The following is a 27,019-nucleotide window of genomic DNA, read 5'->3' as shown; positions in this document are numbered from 1 at the left end:
TGTGTGTGTGTGTGTGCGTAGCCCCAGAGATCAAGGCCTCAGAGTGTAATTACAGGAACATAAACCTTGTAAAAACACAACAGGCCTCGTGTTTGTTTATTCACCACTTCAGTGGAATGAAGTGACTTTTTCAATCCGCGCAGGAGGAATTTGTGAAGGAAAATAAAAAATAAAGAAGTTAACATCGCACTTGGCTCCATGAAAAGCTTCTCTGCAGACTTATTTTTAAGGGTTTTTTTCTTTTTCTTTTCAGTGCAACTGAATCATTAGAAAGACTCGTTACAATCGGCCGATTAAAAAGATTTGTTCACAGAATCATTCAGTACAGTGGAGTTTGGAACTATAAGTAGATTTTGGAAGTAGATTTTGGAAATATAAGTAGTTTTTGGAACTTTAAGTTGATTTTTTAAAATACATTTTTGAATTTTAAGTAGTTTTTGGAACTTTAACTAGATTTTTTTTAAGTAGATTTTGGAATTGTAAGTAAATTTTAGAACTTTAAGTAGATTCTGGAAATATAAGTAGTTTTTGGAACTTTAAGTTGATCTTTTTAAGTAGATTTTGGAATTTTAAGTAGATTTTGGAACTTTAAGCAGATTTTTTAAGTAGATTTTGGAATTGTAAGTAGATTTTAGAACTTTAAGTAGATTCTGGAAATATAAGTAGTTTTTGGAACTTTAAGTTGATCTTTTTAAGTAGATTTTGGAATTTTAAGTAGATTTTGGAACTTTAAGCAGATTTTTTAAGTAGATTTTGGAACTTTAAGCAGATTTTGGAATTTTAAGCAGATTTTTTAAGTAGATTTTGGAATTTTAAGTAGATTTTAGAACTTTAAGTAGATTTTGGAATTTTAAGTAGATTTTGGAATTTTAAGTAGATTTTGGAATTTTAAGTAGTTTTTAGAACTTTAAGCAGATTTTTTTAGTAGATTTTGGAATTTTAAGTTGATTTTAGAACTTTAAGTAGATTCTGGAAATATAAGTAGTTTTTGGAACTTTAAGTTGATTTTTTTTAAGTAGATTTTGGAATTTTAAGTAGATTTTGGAAGTAGATTTTTGGAACTATACAGCAAATAGATTTTGGAAATATAAGTAGCTGTTAGAAGATAAATAAAATTTTGTAATTATAAGTAGTTTTTGGAACTTTTAGCAGATTTTGGAAATTAAAGTGGGAACGTCCCCCAACTCTGATGTTGGGGGACGTTTCAGTTGAAGAAACTCCCCCCATAACTGGGAAATTCCGAGCTTCCAACTGCAACTGGAACGTACCATTAGTTAGTTAGTTGTTTTTCTTAAAGTGACCTTAAAGAAGTTTGGTGAATTCCCGTGTTTCTCCTTCACATTTCCAGTAAAGTGTGGTTTCAGTCAGAAATAAACGTCTGCGCCCACTGTGGCTTTTCCATGAGTCAGAGTGGAGACACAAGGATGACAGTGTCCGGACCAGAGTCTCTCTCCACAGAAACGTCACACGGCAGAATATTCCTTAATCATTCATTTATTTTCTTCAAAAATCCCCATTCACCTTCATCTCATTACAAATGAACACATATAACAGTTGTGTGTAATCAAACCTTGTACTTCATCTTCCCAGTCTTGCTGATGACACAGATATGCTGAAAGAAAAAATTGAAAAACATTGTTTGTGTTATTTAATGTTGATTTCTTCTTGTGTTTGGTGTAATCTGACTCATTTTTACAACTTTCCTGCAGCATAAATATTGTTTTTCGTCTTCAGAATGATCGCCACAGGAAATGACTTCATGTTTTATGCTGAAAACGTTGACATCCTCTCACCAACGCACTCACAACCTGTTACACTGCATTTTTTTAACACTGGAGACGTGATTAATGGTGTTTTTTGTTAGCCTAACTAGCATTAAACTAACGATAAACCACAGTTAGCGTAGCTCCTCGTCAAACGCCGTAACGTTATAAAAACCCTCAACACACTTTAAAGAACAAAAAGGTGAGAACGCTGCTTCTCTACGTACATTTTTTCGTTAGCCTAACTAGCACTAAACTAACGATAAACCACAGTTAGCGTAGCTCCTCATTAAACGCCGTAATGTTATAAAAACCCTCAGCACACTTTAAAGAACAAAAAGGTGAGAGCGCTGCTTCTCTACGTACTTTTTTCGTTAGCCTAACTAGCATTGAACTAACAACAAACCACAGTTAGCGTTGCTCCTCGTCAAACGGCTTAAGGTTATAAAAACCCTCAGCACACTTTAAAGAACAAATAGGTGAGAACGTTACTTCTCTACGTACATTTTTTGTTAGCCTAACTAGCATTAAACTAACGATAAACCACAGTTAGCGTAGCTCCTCATAAAACGCCGTAATGTTATAAAAACCCTCAGCACACTTTAACAAACAAAAAGGTGAGAACGTTACTTCTCTACGTACATTTTTCTTTAGCCTAACTAGCATTAAACTAACGATAAACCACAGTTAGCGTAGCTCCTCATAAAACGCCGTAATGTTATAAAAACCCTCAGCACACTTTAACGAACAAAAAGGTGAGAACGCTGCTTCTCTACGTACATTTTTCGTTAGCCTAACTAGCATTAAACTAACAACAAACCACAGTTAGCGTTGCTACTCTTCAAACGCTGTAATGTTATAAAAACCATCAGCACACTTTAACTAACAATAAGTTGAGAACGTTACTTCTCTACATACATTTTTCGTTAGCCTAACTAGCATTAAACTAACAACAAACCACAGTTAGCGTTGCTACTCGTCAAACGCCGTAACGTTATAAAAACCCTCAGCACACTTTAACGAACAAAAAGGTGAGAGCGCTGCTTCTCTACGTACATTTTTGATGCCAGAGCGTTAGCGTTAGTAGCTAGCGTGTTCCAGTTGGACTCGGAAGTCCAATTTGTATTCCAAGATGGCTGCCACTCACGTCATTTATGCCCATTTTACATCACAAACGCCACCTCCGACGCTACCCGTCACACCTATGTGCGTCTTTTATGTAATACTTCCTCTAGAGGGCAGTGCCGAGTACCCAGTCGCAGTTCAACAAACACGGTGGGGTTGACGAAGTCAAAAGAATTCAACTCTAACCTTTAAATCTTTAAGAATGTTGCACATAATGGAAGGAGAATGACTTTTAATCCACGCGGAGATCATTCATTTAGCGCTGGGTGTCCCCGGAGGAGACCACTCAGATAAGACGGGGGGGACGCTTTGACTTGGCCTGATAATGAGATCCTAACCTCTGCATTCCACCGCGTCAACATCTGTCAAACTGTTCGTAATCAACACCGACCGATGCGTACAGTACGTACAATAACACACACACACACACACACACAGAGCTGTTTTCCTCATGAGTCAGAGGTAAACGTCAGGTCAAGTTGTTACTGATAAATAAAGGAGAAAATAGAAACGATGGAGCTCAGACGTTTTGTTTTGTTCTTTCTAATTTCAGCAGACTGTGGAGTTAATCTGCCGTGAAGTTAATCTGCCGTGAAGCGTTTGAATGTGACCATGAATACAGAGGAATACGAGAGATTTAAGGAGGCAACAATCAGAGGAAAAACACCGGGAAGATGGAGACGTCAGCTGTGACTTTCACATTAAAAGAATGTGTGATTTATTTGCTTTAGGATAAAGAAAGAAAAAGCTTTCACTGAAACATGAAGAGCAGCCGTGAAGAAAATCCTCACTTCACTTCATTGAAAAGTGATTATTTTGTTGTTTATTTACGGCCATTTTGCATATTTCTATTTTGTTTTACAATAAAGTTTATTTATTCATTTAATTTTTATCGTTTTAAAAAAAATGTTTTTCGAGCATTTTTATGAGGACGTTTCATCATGAGGAGAACATGAAGAGAATGTGACGGGAACATGAAGAGAACATGGGGAGAACATGGGGAGAACATTTGGAGAACATGAGGAGAACATGAAGAGAACATGAGGAGAACATTTGGAGAACATGAAGAAAACATGAGGAGAACAGGAGGAGAACATGAAGAGAACATGAGGAGAACATGAAGAGAACATGAGGAGAACATGAGGAGAACATGAAGAGAACATGAGGAGAACATTTGGAGAACATGAGGGGAACATGAGGAGCACATGAGGAGAACATGAAGAGAACATACATGAGGAGAACATGAAGAAAACATGAGAAGAACATGAAGAGAACATACATGAGGAGAACATGAAGAAAACATGAGGAGAACATGAAGAGAACGTGACGGGAACATGAAGAGAACATGAGCATAACATTTGGAGAACATGAGGAGAACATTTGGAGAACATGAGGGGAACATGAGGAGCACATGAGGAGAACATGAAGAAAACATGAGGAGAACATGAGGAGAACATGAGGAGAACAGGAAAAGAACATGAGGGGAACATGAAGAGAACATGAGGAGAACATGACGGGAACATGATGAGAACATGAGGGGAACATGAAGAGAACATGAGGAGAAAATGAGGGGAACATGAGGGGAACATGACAGGAGAACATGAGGAGAACATGAGGGGAACATGAGGAGCACATGAGGGGAACATGAGGAGAACATGTGGAGAACATGAGGGGAACATGACGTGAACACGAAGACAACATGAGGAGAACATGAAGAGAACATGAGGAGAACATGATGAGAACATGAGGGGAACATGAAGAGAACATGAGGAGAACATGACGGGAACATGATGAGAACATGAGGGGAACATGAAGAGAACATGAGGAGAAAATGAGGGGAACATGAGGGGAACATGACAGGAGAACATGAGGAGAACATGAGGGGAACATGAGGAGCACATGAGGGGAACATGAGGAGAACATGAGGAGAACATGACGGGAACATGATGAGAACATGAGGAGAACATGAAGAGAACATGAGGAGAAAATGAGGAGAACATGGGGGGAACATGAAGAGAACATGAGGAAAACATGAGGAGAACATGAGGAGAACATGACGATAAGATGAGAGGAACATGAAGAGAACATGAGGAGCACATGAGGGGAACATGAAGAGAACATGAGGAGAACATGAAGAGAACATGAGGAGAACATAAGGAGAACATGGGGGAACATGAAGAGAACATGAGGAGAACATGGGGGAACATGAAGAGAACATGACGATAAGATGAGAGGAACATGAGGAGAACATGACGATAAGATGAGAAGAACATGAAGAGAACATGAGGAGAACATGAGGGGAACATGTGGAGAACATGAAGAGAACATGAAGAGAACATGAGGAGAACATGAAGAGAACATGTGGAGAACATGAAGAGAACATGTGGAGAACATGAAGAGAACATGAGGAGAACATTGTATTTTTAATTGCACTTGTCTGAACTTAACTTACGGTAAAGGAATGATATGTCATTTTCTGGCACAGTGACGACAGACTATCAGGTCTGAGACAAATGTGTGTGTTTAAATCATCTGTTTTGTCTCAGAACGTTGTGATTTAAGTGATAATAACTGTGTTATAAACTCTATATGAGGACGATACATGGTGAGTCTTTGATTCTCTGTCTTTTCTCTCCTTTATCCCTCCTCCCATCCCTTTTTTCTAAAAGGTCATGTTGCTGCAGTTGAAGCCACATCAGTGCAGACTCACTCACTCGTTCACTTACATTCAGGTCACGGAAGTACTCGTTGTAGTCCAGGGCGTAGCCCACAACAAAGCGGTTCGGGATTTCGAAGCCCACGTCTGTCAGAGAACAAACAGCGAGACAAGAAAGTCAATGAGTGACACGACGACACGCTCGTGAGATCAGAGGAGAAAACCTGAACCTGTGGATTCTCTCTTAGTCAACACAGAAAACAAAACAGCAGCCGTGAAAACCAACAAACAGCCTCGACTTAACACATCTATATCAATAAATAATCATCAACAGTGGCTTTGTGAGTGTTGCATTATTTCTCTTTTGTTTTATTCATATTTACATTTGGTGATTTGACAAAAATGCTAAAACACATAAAGTCACTGCAGAGAAACTCATTTCTGCTTGTTTACATCATGTTTTTCATCTGGTAGAGATTGTAAAAGCTCTTTAATGATGAAATAATATCAAAACAACCAAGAAGGAACACTTACAGTCCGTTAAATGCTCGGCCATGTTAGGAACCCTCTTCACCAGCAGACTAAAAGACAAATCACAAGAACTGTCATCAACACAACAACAACAACAACAACAACAGATCTACATCTTTATTTTTATTGCTCAAAAACATATTTTCCCCGCACTGATGACATGTGGATTGTGTGTGTTCATCATGAGGAGAACATTAGGAGAACATTTGGAGAACATGAGGGGAACATGTGGAGAACATGAGAACATGTGGGGAACATGAGGAGAACAAGAGGAGAACAAGAGGAGAACATGTGGAGAACATCAGGGGAACATGCGGGGAACATGAGAACATGTGGGGAACATGAGGAGAACAAGAGGAGAACAAGAGGAGAACATGAGGAGAACATGTGGAGAACATGAGGGGAACATGCGGGGAACATGAGAACATGTGGGGAACACGAAGAGAACATGAGGAGAACATGAGGAGAACATGTGGAGAACATGAGGAGAACATGTAGAGAACATGTGGAGAACATGAGGTGAACATGAGGGGAATATGAGGAGAACATGAGGAGAACATGAAGAGAACATGAGAAGAACATGAAGAGAACATGAGAAGAACATGATGAGTACATGAAGAGATCATGAGGGGAACATGAGGACAACATGAGGAGAACATGTGGAGAACATGAGGGAAACATGCGGGGAACATGAGAACATGTGGGGAACACGAAGAGAACATGAGGAGAACATGTGGAGAACATGAGGAGAACATGTAGAGAACATGTGGAGAACATGAGGAGAACATGTGGAGAACATGAGGAGAACATGTGGAGAACATGAGGGGAACATGAGGAGAACATGAGGAGAACATGCGGAGAACATGAGGAGAACATGGGAGTCATCCACTGACACCAGAGAGTGACTGTCTTCTTCTTCTGCTTGTGTCGTCACACTGAGCTTTTCCACTGGTGAAGAAAACACGACTCACCCGGCGACTTTGACCATCTTAGGTTCAAAGGTCTCCACATGCTTCAGAAGAGCCTTCATGGTCTTTCCTGTGTCCACGATGGCCTGAGGGAGGAAGAGGAGAAGTGATGATGATGATGATGATGATGAGGAGAAAGACATGTGAGATGAGACAAGTGAAGCTCTTTGTGTCGAACACAGTCATTAATGAACGAGCAGATTAAGTTCTCAGTGTCTTCACTGCAAATCCACTCATGTTCTCAAGTGAAATATCAGCTTCTGTTCTTTTGTAAACACAGAGGGGAACATGTGGAGAACATGAGGGGAACATGAAGAGAACATGAGGGGAACATGAGGAGAACATGAAGAGAACGTGAGGGGAACATGAGGAGAACACGAGGAGTATGTGAAGAGAACATGAGGGGAACGTGAAGAGAACATGAGAACGTGAAGAGAACACGAGGAGAACTTGACTAGAATATGAGGAGAACATGAGGAGAACATGAGGAGAACATGAGGGGAACATGAGGGGAACATGAGGAGCACATGGGGGGAACATGTGGAGAACATGGGGGGAACTTGAAGAAAACATGAGGGAAACGTGAAGAGAACGAGGAGAATGTGAAGAGAACACTAGGAGAACATGACGGGAACATGAGGAGAACATGAGGGGAACATGAGGGGAACATGAGGAGAACATGAGGGGAACATGAAGAGAACATGAGGAGCACATGAGGAGAACATCAGGAGAACATGAGGGGAACATGAGGGGAACATGAGGAGAACATGAGGGGAACATGAGGAGAACATGAGGAGCACATGGGGGGAACATGTGGTGAACATGAGGGGAACTTGAAGAGAACACGAGGAGAACATGACGGGAACATGAGGAGAACATGGGGGGAACGTGAGGTGAACATGAGGAGAACATGAGGGGAACGTGAAGAGAACATGAGGAGAACATGAGGAGAACGTGAACAGAACATGACGTGAACACAGAAGTTTGTGTTTTTAGTTTCTCCATTAAAGTAATAAACACTAAAATGCTAACATAAACATGTGTTTTATAGATGTATAGGATATAGATATAGATAGAGATATAGATACATACAGAGACATAGATGTAGATAAAGATAGAGATATGAATGAATGAAATAAACTCACCTCAACAATCAGCACACACTGGTGAAAAGATATAAAAAAAGAAGAAAACAAAAGTTAAACAACATTAATAAACGTGTTTTCAGCCTCAGTGAAGACTGAGGCTGTTTAAAGGTTGTTTTGGTGAATTTCACTCGCTCCATCGCTGGTAACTATAGTAATAAGAGCAGTAAAAAGCCCAGACACGTCGCAGTAATGAACATCTGCGTCTAAAGTGAGCAGAAGTCACTTTTTATTCCAGCGTCTGGGGTTTTTTTGCACAGTCGAAGCGTTTTCAAACGGCTCGTTGTTTCTTTTTGGCCGCGCTTCGTCGAGCCTCTTTGTGACGGCGGCGCAGAGTATCTATGGTCTGTGGCGAGCGGTCGGCGAGAATGCAGGCGCGACGCCAGAGTGTTCCCCCGTCCACACCTGAACACTGTCACGTAACACGGAGAGAAAGTGGACGCAGATAGAAACTCAAACATAACAAACCTGTCCTACTGCATACTAGACACTGTAAACACTCAGTCCACTGCACAACTGAGCGTAAACATGTGAGGATTCTCAACTATGAACCACGAGTTATGTGTCGTTTAAATCTGTCATCGATTCAGACAAACTTTATTTAACCCGCCATCGTCAGGTGACTCATTTTTTGCAGGCTATTTAATGAGAGAAAACACAACGACAATGCTAATGTTTAGTCATCAGCACATGGGGGGAACATTCGGAGAACATGAGGGGAACATGAGGAGAACATGAGGAGAACATGAGGAGAACATGAAGAGAACATGAGGGGAACATGTGGAGAACATGAGAACATGTGGGGAACATGAGGAGAACATGAGGAGAACAAGAGGAGAACATGTGGAGAACATGTGGAGAACATGCGGGGCACATGAGAGAGAACATGTGGGGAACATGAGGAGACCAAGAGGAGAACAAGAGGAGAACATGAGGAGAACATGAGGGGAACATTCGGAGAACATGGGGGAACATTCGGAGAACATTCGGGGAACATTCGGAGAACACAAGGAGAACATGATGAGATGAGGAGAACATGAAAACACAACGACAATGCTAATGTTTAGTCATCAGCACATGGGGGGAACATTTGGAGAACATGAGGGGAACACGAGGAGAACACAAGGAGAACATGTGGAGAACATGAGGGGAACATGCGGGGCACATGAGAACATGTGGGGAACATGAGGAGAACATGAGGAGAACATGAGGAGCACATGAGGGGAACATGAGGAGCACATGAGGGGAACACAAGGAGAACACAAGGAGAACATGAAGAGAACATGGAGAGAACATGAGGGGAACATGTGGAGAACATGAGAACATGTGGGGAACATGAGGAGAACAAGAGGAGAACATGAGGAGAACATGTGGAGAACATGAGGGGAACATGCGGGGCACATGAGAACATGTGGGGAACAAGAGGAGAACAAGAGGAGAACATTCGGAGAACATTCGGAGAACATTCGGAGATCATTCGGGGAACACAAGGAGAACATTCGGGGAACACGAGGAGAACACAAGGAGAACATAAGGAGAACATGAAGAGAACATGAAGAGAACATGAGGGGAACAAATGGAGAACATGAGGGGAACATGCGGGGCACATGAGAACATGTGGGGAACATGAGGAGAACAAGAGGAGAACAAGAGGAGAACATGAGGAGAACATTCGGAGAACATTCGGGGAACACGAGGAGAACACAAGGAGAACATGAGGAGAACACAAAGAGAACATGAAGAGAACATGAGGGGAACATGTGGAGAACATGAGAACATGTGGGGAACATGAGGAGAACAAGAGGAGAACATGAGGAGAACATGTGGAGAACATGAGGGGAACATGTGGAGAACATGAGGGGAACATGCGGGGCACATGAGAACATGTGGGGAACATGAGGAGAACAAGAGGAGAACATGAGGAGAACATGATGGGAACATTCGGAGAACATGAGGGGAACATTCGGAGAACATGAGGAGAACAAGAGGAGAACAAGAGGAGAACAAGAGGAGAACACGAGGAGAACACAAGGAGAACATGAGGAGAAATATCTACAATAAAATAGAAACAGATATGCTAAGCGAATCGGACTCATTCAACTTACACTTTTTAACATTTCTCGCTAACCTTGTGACGGCTAAACGTACAGAAAACTGACGACGTAAACTTGTACAGGTAACACACCTTTCCACGCAGAATAGACAAATCTCTGCTCCCTATGATGTGAAGGTCCTCTGTTGATTGGTCATTCTGGGAAGAAGAAGAAGAAGAAGAAGAAGAAGAAAGTCTTAATTCATGAGCGTGAAGATTAGCAAATCATTTTCGTTAAATCATATTATTATCTGCCGGGCCAGTTTTGGTCCACGGACCACCAATTGCTGTCCACTGCTGTAAGTGTACAGTTTTTACAGTTTTCTTTTCCGCCATCATTTACTATAAAAGATGTGTGGGTCAGCTGGTGGGGGGGGGAAGGAGGCACATATGTTTTCTTAAGGCCACAGTGAGCTCTACTGTACCTAACTGTGTGTTTCTCAACAGTTCTTTGGATTTACTGTACAGACGATTTAATACACAGCTGACGGCACAAAGGGAGACTTGTTTTGCAACCACCAGTGAATGAATGACGTGCTGAGATTCCTGCGTAAGTGCAACATATAACAATTATATTCCAGCGTTGGACTGCTGGACTTGTTTTTGGCAGCAAAAAATTGCACAATATACTGTATAAGTCACATTTTTTTACTAGGAAAACGTCATATTTTGCATTTTTTGGGTTGTTTTCCAAAGAAAGACGACTTTCATGTGAGACTCAGTCAGATCTTGTCAGATCACATGACAAACTCAGATACTTCCCTCCAAAAGCTGTTTTTTCCAACATCAAAACACAATATTGACCTTTTCTGGTTCTATTTAAGTTGTTCGTTTATATATAGATCACGTTGCCGTGGCCAAAATATGATATCACTTTTGATTACTTTCATTTCATTGTGAGTTTTTCTCACAAATTTGCCAGTTGTAATAAGTCAACTAACTTATAATATTATAGGTCACTGGTTGCACTGAGGCTCTATAACGCCCCCCTAAGGCGAAACGTGGACAGAGCAAGCCAAGATTAAGTTGCACCGAATTTCACGAAACTTGGGGGGGGCGTTTAACGGCCCGAGACGAACAAAAAAGTAAATCGTGACCACGGTCTCATCTCAACAGGAAGTCGGCCATTTTGAATTTTGCGTCCATCTTGGTACCACCAGAGGAAGCTTGCGTACCGCTGTTGGTACACGTAGCACAGTTTGAGAACCATGGCTATAGATCAGGGGTTCTCAAAGTTATGATACCTGAGGGCCAATTTAGGAACCCAACATTGGACTGAGGGCCGCCAAAAGAAAAAAAAAAAAAAAAGCTAACGTTCCTGGAACAATAGGGTAACCTATAGCGCCATGTAGCGATGCACAGATTATGCTAAAATTCTGCCTAACCCAGTAGCTGCTGAAATTCAAGCTAGGGACTAAAAGTCTGGAGAAGCTAGCAACAGCAGCTGTGACACTGTGTCATTCTCCTGGCTAAAAGGCTAACTCGCTAACTTCTAGCTATCATCTCTGCCTTACTAGCTTGTTGTGAAGACTGTTTTTTAAGCGTTAATGTAATAACGCTTTATAATTTACAGGGTAATTACCCAGTATTTTGGCCATTGTTCTTACCTTCTAATTACAGGTTAATACCAAGTAACACATTTCTGTTACCATATATTTACTGGGTAAATAGCTAGTAATTGGGGGCTGTAGCTACCTGCTTATTACCAGCTTATAACCCAATAATACACTAAAATTCACCATATAGAAACCAGGTATATACCCAGAATTTTTCTGGGTAATTTGTCTGTATCCAGTAATGTCCAATAAACATTTAACAAGCTTAGTAGCTCCTGGATTAAAACTATCAACTGTAATTAATTGCGGGGCCGCCAGAAATGTTTCTGCGGGCCGCCATTGGGCCCCGGGCCCCACTTTGAGAACCAACGCTATAGATGAATAAGAACATACAAATACTATTAATACGGGCATAAATGTGTTTACATGTGAGGTGAAACTGACTGACGATGTATTTGGTGTTTTTTTGACGACTTTTCCGTGAAATGCAAACAATGTGAGATTTACTGGAAGGCAAAAAAAAACCTCCCTATAATTCAATTTGGCCTGTGGCTACTTAAAGAGGTGTGAGAGCCATTTGTTAAAGAATGAAACCAGTCGAGTGTAAAAAGAGCAGGAATTTTGACCCCATGCAGAGAAACATAAATCTGACCTTTGCGCGTCGTCCGTGCCAAAGTCCACACGAACGCATAATAAATGACGGCGGGCGATGAAAAACGATGCAAAACAACATCTTTTCTTTTTTTTAAACGTGTCATCATCGCACCCTCGTGTTAATTCCTGGGGTTTTTATACGTTCCAGGTGTTTGACAGCGTTTGACATGAGCTGCTTTCACTGGCTGAAGAAACCAATTAGCAGCCTGGTGTTTTCATGACCTGCAAGTCGCTGAGTCGTCAATCATCACCGAGGAGTTCTTTAATAAACAAGCGCGACAGTGACACCTGGTGGCCGAGCTTCACAGTCAGAGTCAAATAAGGACCGTTCCAATGACTGATGCAGTTGTTATTGTGATAAATGTGACAAATAATATTGGTTTTTAAAGGTCCACTGTGTGAGAATAAGAGAAATCTAAGGGTGAGGCTGCAGAATTGGAACAACTGGAGGAACTACGGTGGCCTTTGTGTACCAAAGTTTGGTTTGTGAATCTGAATTATTTCCCGTTCGAGTCGTTGAAGCTTCAACTTAAATGATCCCAGGCGGCAGAAACATGGCAAAAAGATGGCGCCCTTCATGAAGTACGTATTAAATTAAGACTTAAGACTACAAAAACCTTCTTAAAGCGATAATACACTTTTACAAACATACTTATTGTTGGTGGTTTTCAAATTTCGTCAATAAATCCTCCAAGAAAGTTACACAGTCGACCTTTGAGATGAGGGAACCGGTGAATTTTAGCGTACATACATGAGTACAAATACTGGACGTTGACTTGGACCGTTACTCTTATCTATATTAACCACTGACAAGTGCTAGAGTTACTGTATTTGCAGATAATACAACGTTTTAATCTCAGTACGACAGCTGGTTTAAAATAATGAATGAATGGTTTAGGCCCAAAATACATTGGATGTTTCATGGCTCACCGTGAACTAAATAAAAACAAATCCAAAACTATTGTAACCTCTATGTGTGTGTGTGTGTATTCGCTCACCATGTAGCTCTTCAGACGAATGAACTCCACCCTCGTCTCCAGGTATTTGTCGCAGTTGCGGCCGAGAACTTTGATGAACTCCACCAGGTCCGAGCAGAACTTGTATCCTCCCTTCAGGACGCACAGCACCATGATGTTGTTGTCTCCAAAGTCGTCCTTGACGTAGGCGGCCATTCGCTCCACTCTGCAGCAGAGAAGAAGAAGAAGAAGTAGGTTCAGAGTAGTAATAAGTAGTAGTAGTAGTAACATAATAGTCAGCATCGCTCTGAACAAGGATCCGTTGAAAATATTCACAAACCTCTTAAGGAATATTTTAATGAATTTTTGAAAATCAGGAAATTATCCATTTGCCCTGATGCACTTTGACAGTGAGCTGACTTTCTTCTCAAAAACAAAAAGTATCTTGGAATGACTTGAAATTTACCATCATAATAGTCGGCATCGCTCTGGACAAGGATCCGTTGAAAATATTTGTAAATCTCCTATGGAATAATTTTGATGAATTTTTTAAATTCAGGAAATGATGATGATTTGCCCTGATGCACTTTGGCAAGAAAATAATTAAAGTTCCTGGCACAAATTTGTACAAGGAACCTATTGTTTTCCTCCAGCTTTGCGCTCATTTTTGATGGTGTTAATTGTGCCCTAACCTGTACATTGCACAAGGGCTCTATAGCGCCCCCTAAACTGAAAACCCAGCCAAAATTGAGTTCCACCAAATTTCCCGAAACGTGGTAGGAAGATGTTATAGCTCAAGACGAACAAAAAAGTCAATTGGAACCATGGCCTCAACTCAACAGGGAGTCGGCCATTTTATATTTCGACAATTTACCACGAAACGAAGTTCCCTATAATTTGGCCACACATTGACCGATCGCCTCGAAGCTTCATGGGTCACACAAGAGACCAACCCCGAACACATCTACGGACATAAACGTGACCCAACAGGAAGTCAGCCATTTTGAATTTAGCCGCCATTGCGCCACGAAACAGGAAGTGCCCCGTCACTCTCTTCATGAATTAACAAACTCGCCTTAGAGTGTTCCAACATTAAAAAAAAAAAAAAAAAAAAAATCTTTGACAGTTTTTACCTGTTCATGACGACTCCATGTGGGATGTAAACACACTCGATGTCATCATGGTAATGTTCCGGGTAAGTGAACAGGTCCAGACTGTAACCAGGCCAGTCATCTTTAATCTATAGGTCACACACACACACACACAAAAAAACACAGTCAGGTGATTAAAACTACACTGTTATTAGATAATAAATACAGATAAGTTGTTTTTTTAAGGATTTAGTGAAGTAGACGAAGCTCAGAATACTGTAAAACTGAACACAAAAGTGAAAAGAGAGTCTTTTTCTTCCACCCGAGGTGTTTTATTGCCTTGTTTTTTTAAGTGCCTTGTTTTTATTCTTTGTTGAATTTTCTTTCTACAATTAAAAAAGTACAGATTTTCTGTGGTGCCACAAAAACACAGTTTTAACTGTAAGTATAAAATATAGTGATAGGGAGGTAAAAAAAATTGTATCTTATTGTAATGCAGTGGTAATAACAAACGTAGGAGATCATTTTGCAATAATACCATGTCATTTACAAAGGAATTTCAATATTATTGCACAGTAATAACAATACGTAGATAACATTGTATGCAAATAAGACCATTTTTAATAAAAATAGCCTCTGAGACTGATGTCCAAGAGTAATATTCACGTTTTAGTTCAGTAATGAGAATTAATATGGGCTTAATATGGGCGTTATTACAAATTATTATTATTTTGACAAATTAAGAGTTGAATTTTCAACGTACCACAATTCCTTTTTCCATATCTGCACCTGCCGTCGCTCTGACGAGGAGAAAACAAACACGCAAACAAAGATTAAGAGGAAAACAGTTCAAAAACTGTGCCTAATAAAGTGGCTTCTCCATCTCCTGCTGAGACAACACTGACCAAGGACTAACGTTAAAGGACAAACTATGTTAGAGACTAAACGAGGATGAGGAACAGACATTTAAATCAATCTCTAAATCTCCAAAGCATTTCTTACCGTTCTTCTTGTTTATCTCCGTGTCATGAAAACAGAAACTTAAATGATGTCCAGAGAAGTGAGGGTCGAGCACATGGTTTACACTGCAGTCATTTGTGTGTTTTTTAAAAAAAGGACGTGGTTGTTGTTTGAATGGAGGAGAATTACAGGGATAATCAGCTTCATGTGATGCTGCTGCTGCATCACGAGCCACGCACACACACACACACACAGACACGCACACACAGACACGCATACACACACACACACACACGCACACAGACACGCACACACAGACACACACACACACGCACACACACACACACACGCACACACACAGACACGCACACTCACAGACACGCACACCACACAGACGCACACACACCAGACACACACACACACAAGATAGCAAAACAAATGCACACACACACACACAGACATGCACACACACACACACACATACATACCAGACACACACACACGCAAACAGACACACACACCACACAGACACACACACACACAAGATAGCAAAACAAATGCACACACACACAGACACACACATGCACACACACACACACACGCACACACCCTAACAGACACACAGACACGCACACACACACACGGACACACACAGACACGCACACACACACACAGACACACACACACAGACACCACAGACACGCGCGCACACACACACACACACACACACACACACACACACACACACACACACACACACACACACACACACACACACACACACACACACACACACACACACACACACACACACGACAAAACAAAGCAACAACAACAAATATTTGTATACTTTATACTTTTATACTTTATTAATACAAGTTGTTTTAGTGGGTTTTTTCCCATGAAACTGAAGGGGTGGGGGTGAAAAATTCAATGTATTTATGAAAGTTGTGTAAACAAAAAAACATGCGTTTTATTTTGTAGAGTTAAGTGATTACGGAAATATTTCATAAAAATGTGTATTTTCTTTTATAAGAACAACTGCAAGCTATTTTTTAAGGTTTACACAGGAAGAAGTGGCTCTTATTTTGAAAGCCAGGTTGAAAGGAAGTGGTGCCGCGTAAGTTTTCTGTCACAAATTCAGATTCAGTGTCTTGTGTACCTAATAAAGTGGCCAGTGAATGAAGCTTAAAGGGAAAAAAATGATTCTTATTTTGAAAAAGTGGCTCTTATTTTGAAAGTTCTTTCTTTCTTTCTTGGCAGAGTAACTTTGGTTTTACTCTGTTTTAAAAATGTGTATCATTATTTTATGAGAATTTACGACTAAATAAATAGAAGTGATTTTATTTTTCAGGGACAGGAAGTAGTCACACGTTTGTCAGGGTTTTTGTTTAGTGTCTGGGGATGTAGATGGTTTTAAACCTCTCGAAGAGGTCGATGTCTTCCTCCAGCTTCTTCATCGCGGCCTCCAGCTTCTCCTTGTGAGCCTTCTTCGACACGGTGTCGATGACGAACGAGAGACTCTGATACTCGTGGTGAAGCTCGTCCCAGTTCTTCTTCAAACCCTGGAGAGATGATTTTCAAAATAAGAGGTCTTAGTCATTGTTGAATGATTCCTTGTGTTTATGTCTCAGGGTGTGCTAATACGAGCGAACAGAGACACTTGAACGAGATAAATCACGAGGAGCGACTGGAAAGATGCATGGCTCCCCCTTGTGGCATTTCAAAATAAATCACTAGGAAAGGAAAACAGGTAAAATCAGACTCAGTGTCGGTGTCTGTACCTAATAAAGTGGCCAGTGAATGAAGCTTTGAAGGGAAAAGGAATTTTCCTTATCCTGACATTTCAGAATCACTATTGTCAATGTTTTGTTTTAAAATTTTGGATTTTCTGCTGATATTTTCTTCATTTTTGCTTCATTGTTCTCACAATGGTGAAGTATTATACACATTGTCTATTTGTATATGTATATATAAATGGTCATATATTTAGTTTTTTTTTAACATTTAAAGGTGCATTGTGTAATAAATCATAAAATCCTCCTAATATGTCACAGAGACTCAGGAATAATGTTCATATAACAAACTGAACTCACCAACAACAACAGTACAGACAAAACATTTGCATTAAAAACAAATATTTTGCAGACTGCAAATCATGTTTATGTTTTGAAATCATGTTTTGGCGTCATGTGGCGCCACCTACCGCCGTCTACCTATCATTGCAGTCAGTAGAGTCTCAGCTGCCGAGCAACCGCGGGTTGCCAGTTACGTCAGAAAACGAAACCTAAAAGTCCTTGGTATTTTGAATTTGAATGTAGTAACCGTTTTTGGCCACAATCTTACATATGGCACCTTTAACACCTTCATTTACCCATTGTGGGATTAATAAAGTCTTACCTTATCCTTTTTTTATAAATATATAAGAAGTAGAAATGATGACGCTTCATCCTGACCTACTGGAAGTCAATATGTGGTGTATTTTCTTTTCTTTTCTTTGCTGCTGCTGCTGCTGTGCAGCCATGTGTTTATTCCACTTTTACCTGCAGCACAGTCTGTCGCTCAGCTTCGCTCAGGTGAGTCATGGCTCCCTGCTCCTGCTGCTCCCTCACGTAGTTGTCGTACTCCTGCTGCGACCTCTGCTTCTCCTCGTTGCGCTGCAGGAGATACTCGGGCACTTCGCCGTAATCCTGCAGAAAAGGAAAACCCGGCGATGTTCAATCCCGAGGCCTCGGACGCTTCATATCGAGTTACAACGAGTTATTTCGCTGTTTTTTATTTATTTATGTATTAATAGATTCATTTTGCATCATAAATACATTTAAACTGTGACCTATTTATCTTTCCGTAGCAAAACAAAGACTTTTATTTTGAAATTATGTGAAATTTCATCATAAAAATTATAAATATTACACATTTTTTCTCAAAAAGTTGGACTTTTTTTCACTTACTGACCAAACTAGACACTCATTTGAGTTTGAGACCCCTGCATTTATACATTCTTTATTATTATTATTATTATTGTTATTATTAATTGTATTAATAATAATAATGATGATAATAACAATAGATTTTATTTGTAATGCACTTTACATTTGAACAACAAATCTGAAAAATTGCTACAGAGTAAAACAAGATAAACAAGACAGTAAACATTTATTAAAAACAGAACATTACAATATTTAAGAAAAAAGAAAAGAAAAAAAAAGGTACATTTAGGACTTGCAGCTAAGCTTTTTGGCTTTTTGGTCTTCATATCAAGTTACAATTAGTTATTTCTCAGTTTTTTTATTTATTTATGTATTAATAGATTCATTTTGCATCATAAATACGTTTATTCTGTGACCTATTTATCTTTCCGTATCAAAACAAAGACTTTTATTTTGAAATTGTGTGAAATTTCATCATAAAAATGATAAATATTATAAATTTTTCCTCAAAAAGTTGGATTTTTTATTCACTTACTGACCAAACTAGACACTCATTTGAGTTTGAGGCATTAATACATTCTTAATAAGTTGTTTGGTCCAAAAAAAATTGAAAATGTTGCTCAATAAATCACTTCAGTCAATAAAAATGATTGTGTACTGGGACAACAACAAGGTGAGGTTCATACCTTTTTCTTGATGTACTTGGGAACGAGTCCCGAGTTCTCCAGACGCTGCTTGTGTCCCTTCCTGGAGTCCACCGTGGTCGGCTGAGGCTTCAGCGGGACGAGCGTCGTCGCCACCCTCGTCTTCAGGAAGTCTCTCCCGGTTTGAATTCCCATGGTGGGGATGTCCGTCCTCGCCGGGACGGGAGGTTTCCTCGCCGCGCAGGCGTCTCGGACTCCTTTCGAGCTCTCTGTCTCTGAGAGGACGTCCAAAGATTAGTTATAGACACACACGACAAGATGTTGTGGACAGAAAAATACTCACTTTCATGCAGTTTGGGCTCTTTTGAATGTTTCTTCAGATATTTGTCCGGACACGGAGCCTCGACCTTCGCTGGTCCCATCGTTCTCATCGCATCCTGGTTTTCCTTTTTCTCAAGGATAACTGTCGGTCTAAACTTGGACAAGTACCTTCAGACACAGACAATAAACGTCTCCTCACTTTTCTCCTCCGACTATACACCAAATTCAACACATAATAAATGCACAATAAATGTCATTAATATACAGTTTTGTTGTTGAATGCTTTTGACTTTTAACCCTTTAAGGTACTACTCGACCATTTGGTCGACCACACTTTAAGTCACTGTATCTCATTGAAAAATAAACTCATTAACACTAAATTAATGTGACTTGTTCTGAATGTTGTACTTTATGAATTGTGCAAACCCGGTTTATTATGAACAGACATCTCAACCGTTTGGTAGAGGCCTGTATACAAAATACTGTAGGGTCTAATTTATATTGATTGTCGTTACTGTTATCATAAATAAATAAAATAAAATAATAAAAAATGCAAATAAACAATTTTTCCTTTGCTTTTTTCTTGGTGCGTACCTTAAAGGGTTAAATAATTTCTAGAAAATAAAATAAAATAACGATTTTTTGTTTTTTTTAAGCATTTTATGGGTTTGTTTTGATTATTTCGGAGCTAACAATCGACATTACAACACTTTTTCAATTGAATGGAAAGAATTATTCATATTTGAGATGAATGGAACGACCATTATGTTTGAAAACTGATTGATTTGATGACAAAATTCATGTTTATTTATTAAAACCAGGTTCTTAACAAGAGCAATACAGAATATAGACACACTTCAAAATAAAATGACAATGGTGAGACATTAAATAAAATCAAAATATGTGAAACAGGCGGCGAAATAAACAATTTTTTAAATCGATTACTAGTTTATATTATGAGTCAAAATCTCAGACTTATAGAAAAGTTTAGATAACTTTAATTTTATTGTTGATTTAACATATTTGACAACATGTTGAGTACCTGTCCTGTATCACTAACTAGTGTATGGGTTCTTTTATGCTAGCTTAAAAATGAACCGGATTAGCTACAGATGTTAAACGTACCTGGGCGGTTTTTCAGTGTTCACCTCGGTTTTGGTTAACGGATTGTAGACGCTTTCTCTCGGATACACAACGTTCGACATGTTCAAAAGACTTAATAACTATAATTAATATTGTTGTATATTTTTAAATACTCTTATGTCTAATTAACTTTGGCTAATAATAACTAAAACATAGCGCCACACGCGGAGCTAAAATTAGCCTCAACTGTCTTGGGTCCGTGCGTGAATTGTTTGATCGACACACTTCCGGTTGGTTGCTCGGCGACTGTGGATCGAACGTTGCATTCACGTACACTCGTAAAGTACTAAATAGTAAACATTTGATGCCAAATTGGTGTATTATTCTGACATTATTACCAAATCGACGTTTGTTTTAACCTTCTTTTTTTTCAAACTAGGAAAATATTCAAGACACATTTCATTAAACGTTTCATAAAAAAAACTTAACACGCGAATCAGTCGTAAAACGACTTTAATAAACGCAACGACCCACATTCTTTCACGTGAAAAACACCAGAAACTTCACTGTCTATGAATGGCGACAGCTAAATCATGACACTACTGCAATATAGCATCATTTTTCACAATTATTGATCTGTGTGAAGTGGAATTATGACGTAGAAAAGTCAGAAATTCGAGCTCCCTGAGGTGTACTTGAACGCACCATGAAGTCATCTCTGCAGTTTCCAGTTTCGCCATCGAATCCTTTTATAATTTTCTCAGAATACGGTTTTAATTTAGCATTTTATGTTTTAACAGTCAACAAAACATAAAAACATATAAATGTGTTTATTCTGACAACTCCATAGGCTCCCATTGAATTAAACATCAATATTGTCCTAGTAGGCTGACCGTAGTTTTTCATGACGACAACACAGTGCAGCGCGTGTCAGTGGTGATTTAATGTTGACGTGAAACGTGAAACCATGTTTTTTACTTCATTCTCCACAAAAACATGATAATCGCGTTTGAAATAAGATAAACCACAACTTCACGTGAGTGTCTTGTTCATTTAAAGTGTTTATTGTGACGAACTGTCTGCCTGTAAAACACGTGCAAAGACTACTATTACAACTACTGCTACTACTACTATTACAGTATTACTACTACTACGACTGCTGCTGCTACTATTACTACTACTATTACTACAGTATTACTACTACTGCTGCTGCTACTTTTACTACTACTACTACAGTATTACTTCTACTGCTGCTGCTACTATTACTACTACTACTACTACAGTATTACTACTACTACTACTGCTACTACTACTATTATTATTACTACTACTACTACTACTATTACTTCTACTACTGCTACTACTACTACTACTATTACTACTACTACTGCTATTACTACTACTACTACTATTACTACTGCTATTACTACTACTACTACTACTATTACTACTACTACTGCTACTACTACTACTATTACTACTACTGTTATTACTATTACTACTACTACTACTGCTACTACTACTACAACAGTATAACTACTACTACTACTACTACTACAGTATTACTACTACTACTACTATTACTACTACTGCAACTACAGTATTACTACTACTGCTGCTTCTCCTATTATTACAGCTACTACTGCTACTACTACTATTGCTACTACTACTATTACTACTACTACTGCTATTACTATTACGACTACTACTGCTACTACTACTACTATTACTACTACTACTGATATTAGTATCACTACTACTACTGCTATTACTATTTCAACTACTACTACTACAGTATTACTACTATTACTACTACTACACGACTTCTGTTACTACTACTACTACAGTACTACTGCTACTTCTACTGCTGCTGCTACTATTTCTACTACTACTACTACTACAGTATTACGACTACGGCTATTACTATTACTACTACTACTACTGCTACTAATATTACTACTACTACAACTACTGCTAGTACTACTAATATTACCATTACTACTGCTGCTGCTGCTGCTACTATTGCTACTACTACTATTACTACTACTACTCCTATTACTATTACGACTACTACTGCTACTACTACTATTACCACTACTACAGTATTACTGCTACTACTACTCCACTCCCAGCATTTTTAAATACTAGTTATGATGTATTTATTGTCTAACATATATGACCATAGATAAATCAGTCCCAACATAATTTGTTCTTGATCAAATGTGAACAACTGCTCTAATAAAATATAAACTTCCAAAGTCAACTGTCAACTTTAATCTTCATTTTCTTCTCCACAGAAGCAAAGCTGCGCAGCCATCGCCACGTCCTCGATGGCGTCGCTGATTGCGTGTCGGCGTGCGTTCAGAGCTGCCAGGTTCCACACGAGTCCGTTTACAACACCTAAATCCTGGATCTGCACCAGGACGGTTCCTGCAGGGGACGAGAACATTGTGCTCATGGGTCCACCGGGGGCAGGGAAGACCACAGTGGGCAGGATAGTGGCCCGCAGGCTGGGTCTGCCCGTCGTCGACGTAGATGACGACGTCTTGGAAGCCGCGTGGAAGATGCCCGTGGCTGCCAAGTTGGCGTCGGTGGGCGGAGAGCGTTTCCTCGAAGAGGAAGGTCGGGCTCTGTGTAACTTCGCCGCCGCCGGCTGCGTCATCTCTCTGAGCGGCTCCAACCCGCTCCACGCTGCGGCGATGCGGCACGTCAGGCGGAGCGGCCTGGTCGTCTACCTGGACGTGAGCGGCGAGGACATCCTGCGGCGACTCGACGGGATGAAGGTGAACAGGATTGTGGGGCAGGACGGCGTCGGCGGCGTCTCCGTGAGGGACGTCCTGCGATACAGGAAGCCGTTTTACGAGAAGTGGCTGGACGCGCGCGTGCTGTGCGGGACGGGCGACGCGGCGGACGACGTCGCGGAGAAGGTGCTGAAGGCCGTGGCGAGGCACCGGACGCGCGCCGCGGAGACCTACGTGTCCACCAGGCGCGACGACGACGCGGCGGCGTCGCGCGACCACGACGCGGCGTACTTCAGCGACGTCGTGGTCGAGGGTTTGGCCCCAGACGGAGGCCTCTACGTTCCCGAAAACGGCCTCCCCGAAATCCCCGCCGGCGAGTGGCTGAGGTTGGCCGACATGTCGTACGCGGAGCGGGCGTTGGTTTTACTCGAAAAGTGCATCCACCCGTCGGACGTGTGCGCTTTGGATTTGAGGGCGATGGTGTTCAAATCGTACGGGTCCAACTTTGCCAGCGCGGCGGTCGCGCCCGTGAAACACCTCTGCGACGACCAGTACGTCCAGGAGCTTTTCCACGGCCCCACCGCCTCCTTCAAGGACCTCGCCCTGCAGCTCATGCCCCGACTCTTCGCCCACTGCCTCCCGCCGACGTGCAACTACCTGATCCTGGTGGCCACGTCCGGGGACACGGGCAGCGCGGTGCTGAGCGGCTTCGGCGGCCTGGACGCGGCGGACGGACGCAGGGCGGGCGTGCTGGTGTTCTTCCCCGAGGACGGGGTGAGCGAGATTCAGAAGCTGCAGATGTTGAGTTACGGCGGGGGGAACGCCCGAGCCGTCGGCGTCCGCTCGGACTTCGACTTCTGCCAAAGGAACATCAAGAGGATGTTCGGAGAGTCCGGGCTGACGGGACACCTCGCTGTGGAGTACGGCACCGTCCTCAGCACCGCAAACTCCATCAACTGGGCCAGGCTGTTGCCACAGGTGACGTGAGGAGACATGAGTGGGCTTATCTTATCTTAACTTAACTGATCTTAACTTAACTTATCTTAGCTTATCTTAACTTAACTGATCTTAACTTAACTGATCTTAACTTAACTTATCTTATCTTATCTGATCTTAACTTAACTGATCTTAACTTAACTGATCTTAACTTATCTTATCTTAACTTATCTTATCTTATCTTATCTTATCTTATCTTATCTTATCTTATCTTAACTTAACTGATCTTAACTTATCTTATCTTATCTTAACTTATCTTATCTTAACTTATCTTAACTTATCTTATCGTATCTTATCTTATCTAATCTTATCTTATCTTAACTTATCTTAACTTATCTTATCTAATCTTATCTTATCTTAACTTAACTTAACTTATCTTATCTGATCTTATCTTAACTAAACTTATCTTATCTTATCTTAACTTAACTGATCTTAACTTATCTTAACTTATCTTATCTAATCTTATCTAATCTTATCTTATCTTAACTTAACTTATCTTATCTTAACTTATCTTAACTTATCTTATCTTATCTAATCTTATCTTATCTTATCTTAACTTATCTTAACTTATCTTATCTGATCTTATCTTAACTTAACTAAACTTATCTTATCTTAACTTATCTTATCTTATCTAATCTTATCTTATCTTATCTTAACTTAACTTAACTTAACTTAACTTATCTTATCTGATCTTATCTTAACTTAACTAAACTTATCATATAATTTGTATCTTAACTTATCTGAGCGTTATTAGCGTATCGTATCATATCTTAAATTAACTTAACTTATCCTAACGTATTGTATCTTATCTTAACGTATCTTAACTTAACTAATCGTTCGTATCTTAACTTATCTTGTCTTAACACATCTTGACTTAACCTACAGTATTGTTTGTATCTTAACTTATCTGATCTTAACTTATCTTATCATTTCTTAACTTATCTTAACATATCTTAACTTAACCTAAAGATCATATCTTAACTAAACTTCTTGTATAACTTATCATATCTGAACGTATCTTAACTAAACTTATTGTATTGTTTGTATCTTAATTTATCTGACCACATCTTAATTTAACTTATCTTATATAAACTTATCTTATCATATCATATCTTAACATATCTTAACTTAACTAAACTTATAGTATTGTTTGTATCTTAACTTGTCTTAACTGAAAGTATCGATTGTATCTTAACTTATCTTATCATGTTATCTGAACGTATCTTAACTAAACTTATCCTATTGTTTGTATCTTAACTTATCTGATCTTAACTTATCTTATCATGTTATCTGAACGTATCTTAACTAAACTTATCCTATTGTTTGTATCTTAACTTATCTGATCTTAACTTATCTTATCTTATCATAACTAACTTATTAACGTATTTTAACTTAACGTATCGATCGTATCTTAACTTAACATCACATCCAGCTTTACTTAAATTAACTTAACTTCGCTTAACTTCACTTAACATCACATCTTATCTTATCTTAACTTAACTTAACTTAACTTAACTTAACTTAACTTAACTTCACTTCACTTCACTTCACTTCACTTCACTTCACTTCACTTCACATCTTATTTTACCTTATGTCATTTTCTCTCACCTGACCACAGGTGGTGTACCATTCCTCGGCGTATCTGGATCTGTGCAGAGACGGCGTTATCGCGTTCGGCGAGCCCATCGACGTCTGCATCCCCACCGGCAACTTTGGCAACGCCATGTCGGCCGTGTACGCCAGACAAATGGGAATCCCCATCAGGAAAGTCATCTGCGCGTCCAACCACAACCGCGTCGTGGCTGACTTCATCGCCACGGGCGAGTACGACCTGCGGGGTCGTCCGCTCGCGCCCTCCCGCTCCCCTGCCATAGACATCCTGAAGTCCTCCAACCTGGAGAGGTTCGTCCACCACGTCTCCGACGCAGACGGTCGTCTGGTCCGGGAACTCTTCGCGCGTTTGGACGCGGAGCAGCGCTTCCAGGTTTCTGAGCCTCTTCTGAGCAGGATTCAGCAGGAAGTGTCGGCCGGCTGGTGCTCAGAGGACGACTGTCTGACCGCCATCCGGACGCTTCACGCGCGGACGGGCTACGTCATGGACACGCACACCGCCGTGGCTAAAGTGGTGGCAGGGCGGCTGCAGGACGGCTCGTGCCCCGTGGTGCTCTGTTCCACCGCTCACTACGGGAAGTTTGCGCCCGCCGTGTTCAAAGCTTTACGCGTCCAGAACGTTCCGGAGGATCCCGTCGAGCAGCTGCGGAAGCTCGGACGCGCGGCGGCGGCGGCGGCGTCGGGACCTGAGCCGCACGGAGACATGATGAGAAGTCTGGGCCGGAGCGGCAGCAGAGGACACGCGGTGTGTCAGGCGGAGTACGGCGAGATGGTGGAGCAGGTGGAGAGCATGATCCAGGAGTGCTTCATCAGCGTGGACTAGAATTCAACTTTTCACGACACAAACATGCAAATAAACCCTGCTAAATGTCACGCACTGAACCTTTACAGCAGTGTTTCCCAACCCTGGTCCTCAGGGAACACTGCCCTGCCATGTTTTACATGTTGCCCTGTTTTTTCAAACAATTTAATGTTTCAACATTTGTTTAAAAAAAAAATGTGGATAAAAAAATTTGTCCAAAAAATTTAACGTTTTAACTTTTGCCAAAAAAAATAAAAATAATAATGTTTCAACTTTTTTTTTTTTTTTTAATAAAAATTATGTTTCAACTTTTGACAATTTTTTTCCCCAAAAAATAAATGTTTCAACTTTTGTAAAAAAAAACTAAACATTTTTGTTTTAATTTTTGACTTAA

General features: G+C 40.3%; 3 protein-coding genes across 3 annotated transcripts; 1 reads left to right on the top strand and 2 right to left on the bottom strand.

The window, feature by feature from the left end:
* Positions 1–1,564: 1,564 nt before the first annotated feature.
* prtfdc1a (phosphoribosyl transferase domain containing 1a) lies at positions 1,565–15,318 on the bottom strand (the record flags this gene model as incomplete). The annotated part of the gene is made up of 9 exons (XM_083902041.1): positions 1,565–1,612; positions 5,615–5,691; positions 6,079–6,125; positions 7,047–7,129; positions 8,189–8,206; positions 10,374–10,439; positions 13,489–13,672; positions 14,580–14,686; positions 15,301–15,318. The coding sequence occupies 9 exons, from the start codon at positions 15,316–15,318 to the stop codon at positions 1,565–1,567; spliced, it is 648 nt and encodes a 215-aa protein (XP_083758167.1).
* Positions 15,319–16,888: 1,570 nt separating this feature from the next.
* On the bottom strand, positions 16,889–20,597 carry enkur (enkurin, TRPC channel interacting protein; the record flags this gene model as incomplete). Its single annotated transcript, XM_083901464.1, has 5 exons — positions 16,889–17,062; positions 18,041–18,187; positions 19,114–19,346; positions 19,415–19,560; positions 20,518–20,597. The coding sequence occupies 5 exons, from the start codon at positions 20,595–20,597 to the stop codon at positions 16,889–16,891; spliced, it is 780 nt and encodes a 259-aa protein (XP_083757590.1).
* A 2,319-nt stretch (positions 20,598–22,916) lies between these two features.
* thnsl1 (threonine synthase like 1) lies at positions 22,917–26,646 on the top strand (the record flags this gene model as incomplete). Its single annotated transcript, XM_083901463.1, has 2 exons — positions 22,917–24,194; positions 25,831–26,646. The coding sequence occupies exons 1-2, from the start codon at positions 22,932–22,934 to the stop codon at positions 26,644–26,646; spliced, it is 2,079 nt and encodes a 692-aa protein (XP_083757589.1). The 5' UTR covers positions 22,917–22,931.
* Between the last annotated feature and the right edge of the window lie 373 nt (positions 26,647–27,019).

Source organism: Microchirus variegatus, assembly GCF_963457635.1.
Source record: "Microchirus variegatus genome assembly, chromosome: 15".
Classification (NCBI taxonomy): Eukaryota; Metazoa; Chordata; class Actinopteri; order Pleuronectiformes; family Soleidae; genus Microchirus; species Microchirus variegatus.
Note: the sequence above shows the minus strand (reverse complement) of the source record. Positions and strands in the feature narration are given on the sequence as shown.